The following is a 14,541-nucleotide window of genomic DNA, read 5'->3' on the forward strand; positions in this document are numbered from 1 at the left end:
TTATTTGCACTTGATGTTTGTTAATTTGTTTAAAAGATTCTATTCATTTGATTTCCGTTCCTTTAAAATTCACATTTCAAGAAAGCAGATTCTGGCAGTGTCAGGTAATGAAATGTATTTCCATGTATTATAGTATACAAATTGCTCATTTATATCATTTGCAATGTATTCTATTCATGGCCTTTTTATGCAGGGCCCTATCTTTTTCTAGACAGTAAGATAACACTAACAACAGAAGGATTAAACAGACGTTGATGATACTTAGGAACATTTTGTATAAATTGTTAGCCACATGCAGTTGGCTTTGCTATCATCAGCTAAACAATAAAACCTCATACTGCATTGAAAACTACAGGTTGTTTAACATGATAAATCAAGTGGCTGGACACCTTGGCTGTAGTAAAAAAATAACTATAGACTTGATTTTTATGCATCAAAACTGTCCAAATGATCCAAATTATCTAAATCTTAGGATTCATTTACGATGATTTTTCTATGTGGCTATGTGTTGTTGTACTGGGTCTGGCTGGGATGGAATTATTATTCTTCATAGAGTCAGTATGAGGATGTGTTTTTGATTTGTGGCTAAAACAGCATTGATAACACAAGAGTGTTTTGACTATTGCTGAGCAGCACTTGCACACTGTCAAGGCCTTCTCTTTTTGCTACTCTGTCCCCCCAGCAAGTAGTCCAGGTGTGGGTAGGAGTTGGAAGGGGACACGACCTGGATAGCTGACTCAAACTGACCAAAGGGATATTCCATACATGTAATGTCATGTTCAGCAATAAAAGAGTAGGGGAAAGGATTTTGGGAGAAGTAGTCACTGCTCCAGAAATGACTGGGCATCAGTCTGCTCGTGGGAGGTGGTAAGTGATTGCCCTCGCATCACTTGTTTTTTTCTTCTCCTTTGCTTCACTTATTGAACTGTCTTTATCTTGACCCGTAAGTTTTTCTCGCGTTTGCTTTTCCTGTTCTCTCCCCCATCCCACTGTGGGGAAAGGGGGACAAGTGAGCAAGTGGCTGTGTGGTCAATGGCTGGAGTCAACCCACCATGACTCTAAAATAACAATCCTTAGGAAAGCACACTTTCATTAGATTGTTCATGATAGTTCTTTGTAGCTCAAAGAACTGTAATGTGCTAGCAAGTGTACCCCTGTGAAAATTTTGTTTTCCATATTATTACTTGTGGTCCAGTAAGTCTTGAGTAAAGTATTTCTTAAAAATGAAGTCTATTCAGAAAGTTTCACTGGTAACAGCTCTATTGAAACCAAAACCGAAGAAGGCTAAATTAATCCTACCGTTGATCCTGCTGTTCTTTGTACTACTATAGTGTCTAGGAGTTTAAACATGTCCAGAATTTTGTACAAAAACAGAGAACATCTACATTGTCTTTGATGATCCTCTCTAGTCTTTTTACCCACCTAGAAGGCCACGTTTGAGCTTTTTCTTCCACTTTGCATAGTCTCTGATTAAACAGTGTTATTAAAAAGTTTCCCTTGTATGACAATTGTACTTGAGGGTGGAGAATCATAAAGTATACTTTTAGCCATAGAGTATTCTGAGTTCGACTTCTGATACCCAAGTATATCAGCGATAGATAATTTCTAAGAGATTTTGATCTCTGTTATCAAATGGTGGTATGTCTTTGTGATTTAAAAACACCAAGAAAATAAGGTCTATTGTTGCTTATTCTCCTTACTCGGTAGTGTCATAGAATGTGACATTCAGCACTTTGGAAAAAGATAACTCAGCTGAACCTCTCTGGGGATATACCTTTCTGCCTCAACCCTTGATTAAGGGGCTAGTATGTTTCTAGGATGGATTTCATCTTTTGACTACCTTCCAGCCTGACTACTTAAGAGGTTTTAGTCTTTAACAAGGAAGCTGAGTTCTTGTGAGCCTAGAAAAATGTGTAATAACCTTCTGCCACTGTTTTAACAGTATCTGTCCAGGCTCTATAAAGTTCAGAGAGGAATGTCATTAGGGGTTTTGTTTTGGTTTTGCATGGTTTGTTTTGGTGTGAGGTTTTTGGGGGGTTTGGTTGTGGGGTTTCTTTGGTTGGTTGGTTTTCTTGTTTGGTTTTGGGATTGTCTGGGGTTTTTTTGGGGGGGAGGAGGTGTCTATGTCTAGGTTCTGTCTTAATCTTAACCCTGGGTGGTTGGAAGACATGAGTCAGAAAAGACACATTCCCTTCCTTGGGGCAAAAAAATCAAATGTCTTGGTTTAGGGTCTTTTTTTTTCCCCTTGCATAAAAACCTATAATTTACTAGTCTAAAAAGTTCATGAAGCATACATTTTTTGAACCATATGAACTCAGCCTTGGAATGTAAAACTAAGAGTTCTGATGTCTCCATCCTAACTAGTAGTTGCCTGAGTGTTCTCATAATTTTGAAGATTGCTATTCTTTAGAAAACTTATAAAGAGTTATGCATCAGATCTTTCAATTTGGAAAAGAGTAAGATACTGAAAAGTAAAAAAGTTGTAATGGGTACAACTAGATCAGTAGACTTGCATGAATTATCCTTCTTACATGCATTCATATATTTAAGATCAGAGAGAAATACCAGAAAATTTATCCAGTCAGACTCAGTAAGTGTTAAAAATTTTTACTAGAAGGGCACAAGTAACTATGAGATTTTGGGGCAGTTGTGTCTACCCTTTTTTTTTTTTTTATCCTCCCCTTTTAGAGCAAGTAGTTTCATCATTCTGTACTTGCCTCTTAGTTACTGTCATCCAACTTTCAGTCTGTGCCAGTATCCAATATTTTCTTTTCTTTGTTCTCTGGGGAACTATTTCACAGTAGCCTGATGCATGAAGAGGTCTTGGTTCTGTTGTATCTGGAAGCTGCTATGCATATATTAGACCCATTAAAAATAAATATTTTATGGTCATTTCTTGTTCTCAAAATAGCGTTTGGCATGCTGTCCCATCCTCAGCAAGCAGAACATGTAGAAGAAATAAGTTGGGGTTTTTTACTATTTCACTCTAGTACTGTTTCACTCTTAGAACTGTTACAGGATCACGATTCTTCAAATGCTTACTTCTGCATTTTAATAAAAGAAAGTCACCAGAAATATCTCAGGCTCATAAGATCATAGTCCATTTATTCTCTTACACTTTGAGCTAGATACAGATAGCAAGATGAGTAAGACTAGTGTCTGGTCTTCAGAGTCTACAGCTGTCTATATTACAAAAGACTATTCTTACAGCAAATTAGAACTGCATATTTTGTAAATATCTATTTTCCTTTCAAAGCTCTTGTCTGTAAAAAGAAATTCTTAATTGATCTTGGCTTTTATATCTATATTCAAAGAAGATATATTGATTAAGATTGTCTGCTTGTCATAGGATGGAATCTGATACTTTATTCGGGATATGGACTTAACCAAATCCAAACAGTAGATTCTATTAAGAACTTGCATTTAGATGTGAGACCAGGCAGCAAAGTTTACATTTGACAGTTCCCTGTCATTTTCAAAGCCGGTCAAGCCTAACGACTGCAAGGCCAGACAGAAAGGTGTCACCATACCAAATTACTTCTGGGAAGTAATTTTGAAGGACCTCTATGTAGTCTGTATACATGTAATGCAGGACATCTACAGCTACCTTATGGAATAATTTAGTGCAGTAGGATTGGATCAGCAGATTGAAGCAGCAGAGTCTTAGGCCAGTGTGTTTATAGTAGAGGTTTAAGCTTTGAGTTAGATTTAATCTGAGGTGAACATCTCCACCTCCTGTGTTTCAAGGCTGTCTGAAGGCTCAAGCATTATTTTGATCCTTTTGTCCCTATTAAGTATTGGAGTGCATTTGCTGTGGACATAAACATTTCCTGTTTAGTTTCCTGATTAGTTTGCAAGCACCAAAACTTATCTGCAAACCAAATCAATGCTCAATAAATGGGGACAGTGAGGAAATTAACTTCAAAAGCATCCTAATCAAAAAGCTAATGCCAATAGTCACTGTATTTCAGTGTTTGGCACAGTCATGCATTTCTCCAATACAAGTAACAGAGAGAGATGCCAGGAGTCCATTTCAAAACAAAATGTGCTGCATGTAGTTAGGCTATAGAAGACTTGCCACAGCAGTTTGTGGAACCTAAAAAGCTTATAAAAGCTTAAGCAGAGAATGAGCAAGTTCTTGGGAGAGAACCCATTGAGAATTGCATTGAAGTGACATCCAGTGCGGGAAGCATTTTGTATGAACTGCAGAACCTCAGAGGCAGGAGAACGCTCAGGGGAAGGATCGTGTGTTTGTCCTGGTCCTTACCTCTAACTGAGCACCTGCTTCAGTGTCTGCCAGCGGCAGGATGTCAGGCTGGAGGAATCCCTGTGCCAGTCTGATCGGGCTGTTAGTACATTCTGCACTTCAGGAAACTGAGGAAACTGAGATCAAGCATGTGGTCTAAGGATGAAAGAATTACATGATCCCACTTCAGCAAAAAGGAAATTCTATGCGAGCAAATGTGGTCTTGCCGGAGAAATAAAAAGAAAGAAGTTCTTTCATTGATGCAATTATTTCAATTGCCTTCAGTAATTCCACAAATTAAGACAAGGATTGATATCCTGACTATGGGGCTTTGAGGACTCTGTTGAGGAAAATACAATGTTTCCTGGAAACCTTTACTGACAGCATTGATAGTGTTAGTTATTGCAGGCTGGGGAGGGAGGGGGGAAGAGCAGAATATTACAAATTCTGTGTGGAAAATTGCTTAGAAATTGTATGGAAGATTAGAAAATTGCTCTGGTTTCTTGTCTTACACATTATGTTGTGTTTGTAACCCCTATTTACGTAGAATTTGTTGCAGAGTTGTTCATTTGTTTTCTTAACAAGTCTCAACATCTAAATTTCAAATAAATGCTTTTAAATAGTTCCTTGGTAGACATGCTTATGGAAAATACTATTTGTCATACAATATAGCTATTTTCTTCCTTCCTCTTTGCCTTTGTATTGGTACACAAACACACACATTATTATATTAATGTAAACTTTGTGTGTTCCTTCCTAGAAGTCACACCTTTTTTCTATTTTCTATAACAAATTAAAATTTCTTTCCTCTATCTTCCCTTATTCTTTTTTTACAAGATTGAAAAACAGTAAGTCAGGTCTTACCACCTAACTGTAAACATGTAAGCATGTTGTCATTGTTAGTTATTACGTCCTTGTTCGTGCGCAGGGACCTGAGGATGTTCAATTTCTGTTGTAGCTGTGAATGTAGGTATGGTGGGAAATTTGCCTTAGTTGACAATTTTTCATCTCCTTAAAAAACAGAAAGAAATTATTATGGAATCATAAAGTGTACAATTTTATACACAGTTCAGCTTTTAACCATCTTTGTTTTTCTATATGTAGTTTATTTTGTATCATGATGAACCATCAGAATTCCAACCTATGTTTTCTACTTTTAATGATATAAAATGAAAGAGCTGTGGAAATAATGAATTAAGTATAGCAGGTTAACTTCAGCTGAATTTCTCAGGAGCCCAAGATGAACGCAATGAATCAGAGCTGCCCTATCTATTTCAATTGCAGCTGTCTTGCCACCAAGATTTGAGGTGCAGAATTTAATGGTATAGAATTAATTGTTTTCCTGGCAAAGGGCGCACGACATCATTGTTTCTGACTTTTGCCATACTGAAATAATCTGAATAAGTCTCGCCAACACGCTTGCCCAATGTAGGTAAACATACAAGTTGAAATTAATTTCTTTTGTTAACAGCAAATGTTCTGAAGTAATCCAGTTTTTAAATTATTCAACTGTCTTAGTGCAAACCTCTGTGTCGGTAGCCTTATAATGCAATGGAATCGCTCAGGATCTGTTTCTCAGTTGCCTTGCCTGTGAACTCAAGTTTGTAACTGTATTTCAGCCAGCCAATGCACTCCAATAGACTGAGCAGCAAGAAGATACAGTTCTTTATCTTTGTATAAAGAATTGTCTGAATTCTGTTTATACTAACATTTGCACTTAAAGGATTATCCTAATGTGGAATGGGAATAACTTTTCCATGGTAGTATCGTTTTACATATGTGGTATTCTGCCGCAGCTAAAGTTGCTCCACTGTACTGAGAAGAATGGGTGAGCATTTTGTGAAAAAACTAGTGCTTTTGCTTGAATATGCAGCTCAGGAAACATTTTCAAAAGTAGAGAATGCCCATCCTTTGAAAATGAAATCCTTTTAAGTAGTTCGTGTGAGCGTTCTGTAACAGAGGGGCTCAGATGCACTAACCATATTTCAAACTCTTGGCTGCTTTTTCAAAAAAAAATCATGTACATACCATACATTTAAAACTTAGTACATGTGTTTTCACTTTCCAGCTTCCTGAACAGAATGTGATAGCTATATGGAACAGTTGGTGTTAACTATGTTTGGTACCTGTTCAATTCCAATTGAACTTCCAATTATTTGCACTGCAAAAACAGGTCTAAATTTGTAAGTTCTGGTCTGAAACAATAAAACAACATACACGATGTTCTTTTTTAAAATCTGTAAGTCAGGTTTAATTATTTGCTTTTTATTCAGATTAATGTCTGCCACCACATATTAAAGCATGGATTTTAAATAACTTTTCAAATCTAATACACTTTATTGGTACATTAGAAGCATTCGTTTAGGCACATGAAATAAATGAAAATTGAAAATTAGAAAATTTTTATCACTTTTATTATATTTAGCATACAACCTCTCCAATTTTTAATGTAAGAGATGTTTAATCTGTGGGATCTTTAAAACAGTAAGGCAGTAATTTATGTCTTTGAAATGTTTTTCATTGGCAGCTAAAGAAGAACGTAAAAAAGAAGAGAGCAGTTTGGAAAATGCACAAAAATGGTAAGGTTTTTGCTAGTGTTTTCTAACAGTTTATTTTGGTCAAAGATGTTATTGATCTTAGGAATTACATTAAATATGAAAAAGGATCTGTACTTCAAAGAAGTAATATGCTTTCTGAAAAATTCTTATGTAGTCTTCCAGGAAAAAGTTCAGCTGAGTTTTTAGCCAAACAGTGTACTGTGTTTGAGGTTTTAATTACTGTCAACACTGAATTGAATCAGAGTTTTACAGAATATTGTAATAACTGATTAACCACTTAAAGTAGTAAAAATTAGTTTCATCGTCACTGAACGTTTTCAGCGCTCAGGCTATTGAATGCCGTATACTAAGAAACCAGTGAAATCCTAATGTTTTTATTGCCTGAATATCTGTGTGTTACTTAGACCAAAGGAGGCAAAATAGGGAGAGAAGTGAGATAAATTGATTTAGAGATAGACAGTAACATATGCAATAAGTTAGTATTTCTAATAAATTTTGTTTACCAAATCACAGTTGTGTGAGAGTGAAAGATCTGCCTTTGACCTTGTTTGTGTTAAGTACGGAACTGCTATAAGTCAGCTGAGGTAAATTAATTTTTAACTTCTTAGCGATATTGTTTTCTTCATGGTCACTAAAGGCAGATCTGTGGTAATCTGGACTTCTATGTTACTTTTCTGAGCCCAGAATCACTCCACCTAACTGAGGGACCTAGGTTAGTCTTCCTAGACAGTCAGGAAAAGAGAGACAGACACCTCCCGGATGCAGTTCGAGTCTTAGGTGAACTGTTTCCATTTGCTTGCAAAAGGTGCCTAAATTGGCTGAGCTATCGCCTGACGTCAGCTGGGGCTTTACCTCTTAATTTCGTTTGTCAAAGGTGGCTGGCTGGCTTTTTTCTTTTCTGCCTGGCTACAAACCTACCGTTTGTGGCACGGGCTCTTTCATATTCTCTCTGCTTTGTAGCCTTTCTGGAGCAGAGTAGACTCTCCGGGGTATGGAGGTACACCTAATTTGTGGTCGACTTGAGGAATTAGTTGTCTGACAAGGAGGTTGGGTTTTTCAATTGCTAACTAAACGGTCAGCATTTTAAATTACTGCTAAAAAGATCTGTTTGTTAGTTTTGAAAGTCAGAAAGCAGCCCGGGAGGGTGGATTAAGCTGGGTGAAAGCAAAACAGAGCTACTGGGGGAAGGGCTGAAGATGAAACATGAAGAGGAAATTGGGACTAAGCATCAGGATGAAGGCAGAGTGAGAGAGAGTGTGCAGGAACTCAGAATCCCGGAGCGTGCAGAGACGACTGTATCAGCTACATCTGGGATGGAGAAGGGTTCCGTTAGGAAGAAGAGAGCACGATGTTACACGAAGCGAATCTGAGAAGAGAGTTTCTGGTCTTGCTGTTCCTGGCTCAGCTATCCTTGTCAGGGGGTATGAACAGCTGAGGAATATTTGGCCCGAGTGAATGTAATGGAAATGACATTCCTCAGTAGGCATAAATGGTTTTACCATGTGATTATGACTAAGGTATTTTAGTATTTTTAAGGTTTGAAATTCTAGAATGGTTTACACAGATATTTAAAGGTGTATTAGTTTTTTCTTTATGTATTTATTTTCTTTATTTATTTATTTTCTCCTTGTAGTGCCCTACAGACCCTTCAGCTCAGAATGTTATTGGCTTATTCATACTTATTTCATTGTGATTCCTTTACCATGGATCACCAGTTAACTTGAAATATAGTTACATGCTTCATACAAAACCTATGTAAGAAATTTCAAAGGTTAAGGTTATCGTATGTGAAGATTTAAAAAAACTATTATATGAATAACTCATCTTGGGCAAAACGTGATATTCTTCAGCATGTCCTAGAAGCTGTATCCATCTTTAAAGTGTCAAAAAACCCCAAGCATATTGGCTCACGTGACTAAAATCCATGCTGCTTTACTTTGAGAAGCAGCTGGAGTACATATTCCTTTATTTTGGGGGGTAACTTCTGTATTTTTGATGGTTACTTTATATTCTTCAAGCCTAGCTAAAAGCTTGAATCTCAACCTAAGGCAAAAAACTTGACCATAACCTTGGCAATTCTGTATGAAAACATGCAATGTGGACTATGCAAATGCAAGTCTAAGTTAAGAAAGAAATATTTGCTGAAGCTGCATCTATTGCTGAAGTAACATCTGTTGAATAGTTGGGGACTCCTTGCAAGTTTTTAACATAACTCTTATTTATTTTATTTTCAAGATTTATACTTCCTGTGTTCTAGATTTAGGACCTATTGGCAACTATAAAGATGAATATAACTTTCTTTTGCTTAAATAAAATCAGTACTTCAAGAAAAATGAGTTATTTTGAAATATATTGTTACCTTTCTTTTTAAATTATAGCATTATTTTTCATAAGTATCACCAAATCTTTCAAGATTTTTACATCTGCTTTGCAGAGAAAAATGATTCAAACTTTACAAAAGTGAACATACTTTTCTTTTGTTTTCTTTAGATAAGTTTTCACGTACCTAGTCATGTGAATCATTCTATTTTGTCTATACAAAGCAATATCATAAAGGTTAAAAATGCACAATCAGTTAAAATGCTATCAGAAGTATCGTCTATAATAAAGGACTACTTTGAAAATATGCGACTGTATAGTAATTCAGTAGCCACATTATAAAATAAAAAAGCATTAAAATATTGGCAATGTATTTTCATAAAATTACTTGCTTATTGACCCATGCGGACAGAGATGATTTATTTTCAGTGAAAGCCTTGCAAACTGACTATTGGCACTGTCTGTGGCTTTTTGTTGCTACTCCCAATTTTCCCTAAGTGCTTGAAGGTTATTTTTATCCAAGTGTAGATTTTTCCTGACTTGGCCTGTGATTCTTCTGTAGTCCTTCAGTAAAGATAAATGGGAGAATAAGATCTTTGTGGAGTGCTGCAGAATGAAATTAAAGAAATCAATATGGATATAGATATAGAAATAGATATAGATATAGATATAGATGATATAGGTATAGACAGCATTTCCTGAAACGCAAGATGTTAAGTTTTTCTCATGAAAATTGACTGCCCGTTGATTTGCCTGTATGACATATCTCTACGATGGCTCGTGCATCTGTAAGTTCTCCTCCTGGGAATGAGGTAGGTGTTGGAAGGTTAGTTATACTCAGCGTGAATTGCTGCTACGGTTTCCAAGGCTGAGGGGAAGTTATGGTAATTACCAGCCTTGACTACTGAATTGGGAACCAGCCCTCAGAGAAACTGTTTCCCCAGCGGGCTTACGTGTTGACAGTTTTTCCCCCCCCCCCCCTCGTAGCTTTGAAGAAACAGTGGGATACTTTGGGATAAAGCCAAAGCCTGGCGAGAAGGAGATCACACCAAACTACGTTTTCACGGTGTGGTACGAATTCTGCAGTGACTTCAAGACCATTTGGAAACGAGAGAGCAAAAGCATTTCCAAGGAACGGTAAGGTTCTAATAAAGTCATTAATACCATTTTAGATGTCTGGGAAACTGTTCCTTCTCAAACCCAACAAATTATACTCCTATATTTCACAGGCGTCATTGTTTTCTTTCAGATCTAATGGACATCAAGGAAAGATTATTCCCTCAGGGTGCGTAGGAAAATTCACCAAAGGCATGCTGTCCCCACAAAAAGATAAACACATATAATCTGATAAATTACACTTTTGTAACCCCTTCCAATTACTAGCTAGTAAAATGAAAGGGGAGCTGTGCTAATTTGTAACAGATTGCTTCTCTGTGCATTTTCATGTTGAACTAGCCTAAATGAGGCGATATTGCTGTCGCAGACAGTACAGACAAATAAAAGTGAATGCTTTTCCAGTTAATATACTGCACTTGCATCAAAGGGAAGCCCCAGAGATTCAGGCCACACTTAGCACAGTGTCGAAGCCCCACACTGAATTTACAGCACTGCTTCTGACTTTTGGTGTCCTGCTGAGGACATCAAACTACTTGCCGCTAGATCTCACCACAGTCTCCTGATTTTATTAGTAGAGTAAAAAAAAAAACCCAAACCCCAAAAACCTTCAATTATTTGCTTGATTTTCTTAAAGAAGCTTAAAATCTTTTACAAAGGAAAACCAATTCCAGTGCAAGCGCACCATGCTTAACATATCTCAATTCATTTGAAAAGACCTAAAGAGTGGTAATGTGGTCACGCTTTGGAAAAGAATGGATTAATCACTTGCAGCATGAAATGTAAATCCAGGTGCTTATTGCAAATCGTCACAGATTTAAAGTAAATAGTATTGGCAAAAGTTGTAAACTCATTTACACTTACATTTTCCATTTGGCTGCAAATCAGTGGGGCTTTTAGGTTCAGGTACAAGTAGACTTTTAAAGGACAAGATGTAGAAATTATAAATTCCCAATTAGCAACCTTATCGATGTTGTTTTACAGACATTACAGGTTTTAAACACTTGAAAGCTGTAGCTTTTTGTATCGTCTGTGTTATGATTAGATTGATTTTAGAAGCTGAAAACTGCAAATATTTACAGAGAATCTTTTATTTCTTTGTGACAAGATCAATATGCAGATTTGTTTTACACATTAAAAATTGTTAAATAACCAGTCACTAGCAGATTGCTATAGTCATTGTAAGGATCATCTCAGGGATATATTTTCTGATGAAACATGACTTGTTTTTATTCCAGAAGCAGTTAGGAAGAATAGAAATTAGCTACCCAAGGAAAAAAAAAAAATCCAGACCGTACATCCATTCCTTTTCATGTAATTAGCACCTTGCTGATGGCATACAATGATCCCTTCAAAGAAATTGATTTTAAATGCCTTGTAAATGTTTTAACACTACATAACTTCTTAAACTTTCTTAATACAATAATCAAGAAATCTTTGTAAGTAAAGTGCTATATTCTCTGCTTTCCTACCGGGGTGAGAGGATATGTTTATGTAGATAAAATGTACAAATAAAAATACAGCACAGATATTTCATCAGGTCCTTTGATGGATACCTTTATTCCTATTCATAAATGTAAAGCAATACCAGTAGAATGCAGAGCATGAGTTACTATAATACTTCCAAGAGCTGACACTTTCTGGATTACATAGACTTTCTCATAGTTCACTTCGAATTATTTTTACAAAGTTTCGTTAATCTTAAAAAGACAATTCGTTGTCCTTTACATTCACCATTTGGGTGATTCGTCAAGACAATGAGCTGCTGAAATGAGGAGCCTTGTGTAATAAGTAAATTAGAATGACGGAACAACTGTTTTCATCATCCTAAATTGTTTTGTAATGTGCTACTGAAAAGAAGAACATCATGAAATCAGTAGATTAGAATGATGGAAAAGCTATTTTCATCACCTGAAAACGTCCTGTAAAGTCATGAGCACTTAAGGGTTCTGTTTTACAAAGTATGAGACTAACAGTGCATGAGCTGCTGTCCAAAAAAGCAAAGAGTCATTGTGCACTTTGGTAACTAAAAACCTTAGCATGACAGGAATGGACAGCTGTCTTCCTTAACTGGCTAATTAATTGGATGCACTATTTGTTGTGCATTTTTAAAGATTGTAATTTCATTTTAAAAACCAAAAATCCTGTTTATTATGAACTAGTTCTTTTGTTTTGGAGGAACTTCTGAAGAGGAAGAATTGGCAGTGTAAGTCAGTATTTTCAAACTTGGGTTCTGAAACTGAGGCATTATGCAAACACATTTACAATTGGAGTACCCTTCAGATTTCAGGAGGAGCTGCAGAAACAGCGTAAAATGTGCCTAAATTAACTGGGCACATAGATACCTAAAAATGGATTTCCTTGTTTACATTTATATAGGAATGTTAAGATTGGATTATAATTTGTTTCTCAAGAAATATGGCTCTGAAAAGTCAAAATTTAATTATAATATGCAGAATTATTATTATTATGCAAAGGTATAATTTAAAATTTATTAAGTTAAAATTAATAGTAGTAAAAATAGGTTGAAAGATCTAAGATTCCAAAATTAAAATTTTGTACTCAAAACTAACTACTTTGCGTTGTATAACAGACAACTTTAAAATCTCTGAATTTCAGGAAGAAAGAGTACCGCCTTGAACTAAATGACAGCCTCAGCTGCAAGAGCCTGTTTTGTCTAAAAACTACTCGGTTCCCAAATGTAACACAACTGTAGAAATCTGATTAGATTTCTATGAGACTTTTTCTTAAAGTAAAGGAAACACTTTAACCGAGCTGCCCTGCATTTAACCTACCATGAAAATAAATTAGCTGCCTGCAAAATATAGTTGAATCATTGTCTCTTTCCTGGACAAAATTTGCACACCATTTAGGAATGCAAGACAGAGTTACAGATAGATAACAAACCTAGATAGAGATATGATATGATATATAAATTACTATAGAGATAAAATGAAGAAAATTTTCAAAACCATATTCCTGATAGGAATGTGATTACAGTTTTCTTTCAGGCATAGTATTCCCTTCAATGCCAGAATGCAACTACAGTACAATAAAATTTGCTCTAACGATCACCTCTTTATATCTGACAAACACCTTAATGTACCAGATTGTTTAGCAATGCAGACAGAGAAAAAAGGGAAGTTTTTTACATGTTTCTGACATTAAGGTGTAGTTGTGGGGCAAATTGAGGAGATAATTACAAATTACAGACCTGTGCTGCAAAACACAAATGGCTTTTTCCCATAGAGCGTACGACAGATCTGGCAACGTGCTGCATCAATAGAGGGGAGTTCTTTGGAAAGGACCCTACTGAGAAGGATACGATAGGATCTGTACAAGCATGAAGGATGTGTCGTGGTTTAACCCCAGCTGACAGCTGAGCACCACGCAGCCGCTCGCTCACTCACCCCCAGTGGGATGAGGGAGAGAATCAGAAGAGTGAAAGTGAGAAAACTCGTGGGTTGAGATAAAGACAGTTTAATAGGTGAAGCAAAAGCCACACATGCAAGCGAAGCAAAAGCCACACATGCAAGCAAAGCAAAACAAGGAATTCATTCCCCAGTTCCCATGGGCAGGCAGGTGTTCAGCCATCCCCAGGACAGCAGGGCTCCATCACACATAACGGTGACTTGGGAAGACAAATGTCATCACTCCAAACATCCCCCCCCTCTTCCTTCTTCTTCCCCCAGCTTTATATGCTGAGCATGACATTATACAGTAAGGGATATCCCTTTGGTCAGTTGGGGTCAGCTGTCCTGGCTGTGTCCCCTCCCAACTCCTTGTGCACCCCCAGCCTACTCACTGGTGGGTGGTGTGAGGAGCAGAAAAGGCCTTGGCTCTGTGTAAGCACTGCTCAGCAGTCACAGAAACGTCCCCGTGTTATCAACACTGTTTTCAGCACAAATCCAAAACACAGCCCCACACCAGCTACTGTGAAGAAAATTAACTCTATCCCAGCCAAAACCAGCACAAATTAATGGGAAATAGTCATTACATACCTCATCTGATAAAACAGTTGAAGAGCATCAAATGAAAGTAGCAAGTGGCTGGTACAAGCCACATGCAGCAATGCCTCTGTACTGTAGGCGTTCTTAAACTGTTGAGCACTTTGCCACAGGTTGTCACCGATGCCAGAAGCTTGCACTGCTTCCGAATGGTGACAGTACAAATTCATATTAGAAAAATTCATGAAGGACTGTTACATATGAAGAGAGTTTCCATCTGTAAAAGTGTTCTGAGGATTATCACTTTGCTTTGGCTTGGATTATCATTATGCTTTGGCTGTCTTTATGTACTCCTAGG

General features: G+C 36.9%; 1 protein-coding gene across 1 annotated transcript in view; it reads left to right on the forward strand.

Moving 5' to 3' along the window:
- The window catches only part of LOC129207266 (formin), a 142,010-nt gene that overhangs the window by 118,268 nt on the left and 9,201 nt on the right, over positions 1 to 14,541 (forward strand). The window contains exons 14-15 of the mRNA XM_054827950.1: positions 6,774 to 6,825; positions 10,111 to 10,260. Coding sequence (XP_054683925.1) covers positions 6,774 to 6,825; positions 10,111 to 10,260 — 202 coding nt within the window. The remainder of the gene's footprint in view (positions 1 to 6,773; positions 6,826 to 10,110; positions 10,261 to 14,541) is intronic.

The sequence above is a fragment of the Grus americana genome, chromosome 5, assembly GCF_028858705.1.
Source record: "Grus americana isolate bGruAme1 chromosome 5, bGruAme1.mat, whole genome shotgun sequence".
NCBI lineage: Eukaryota > Metazoa > Chordata > Aves > Gruiformes > Gruidae > Grus > Grus americana.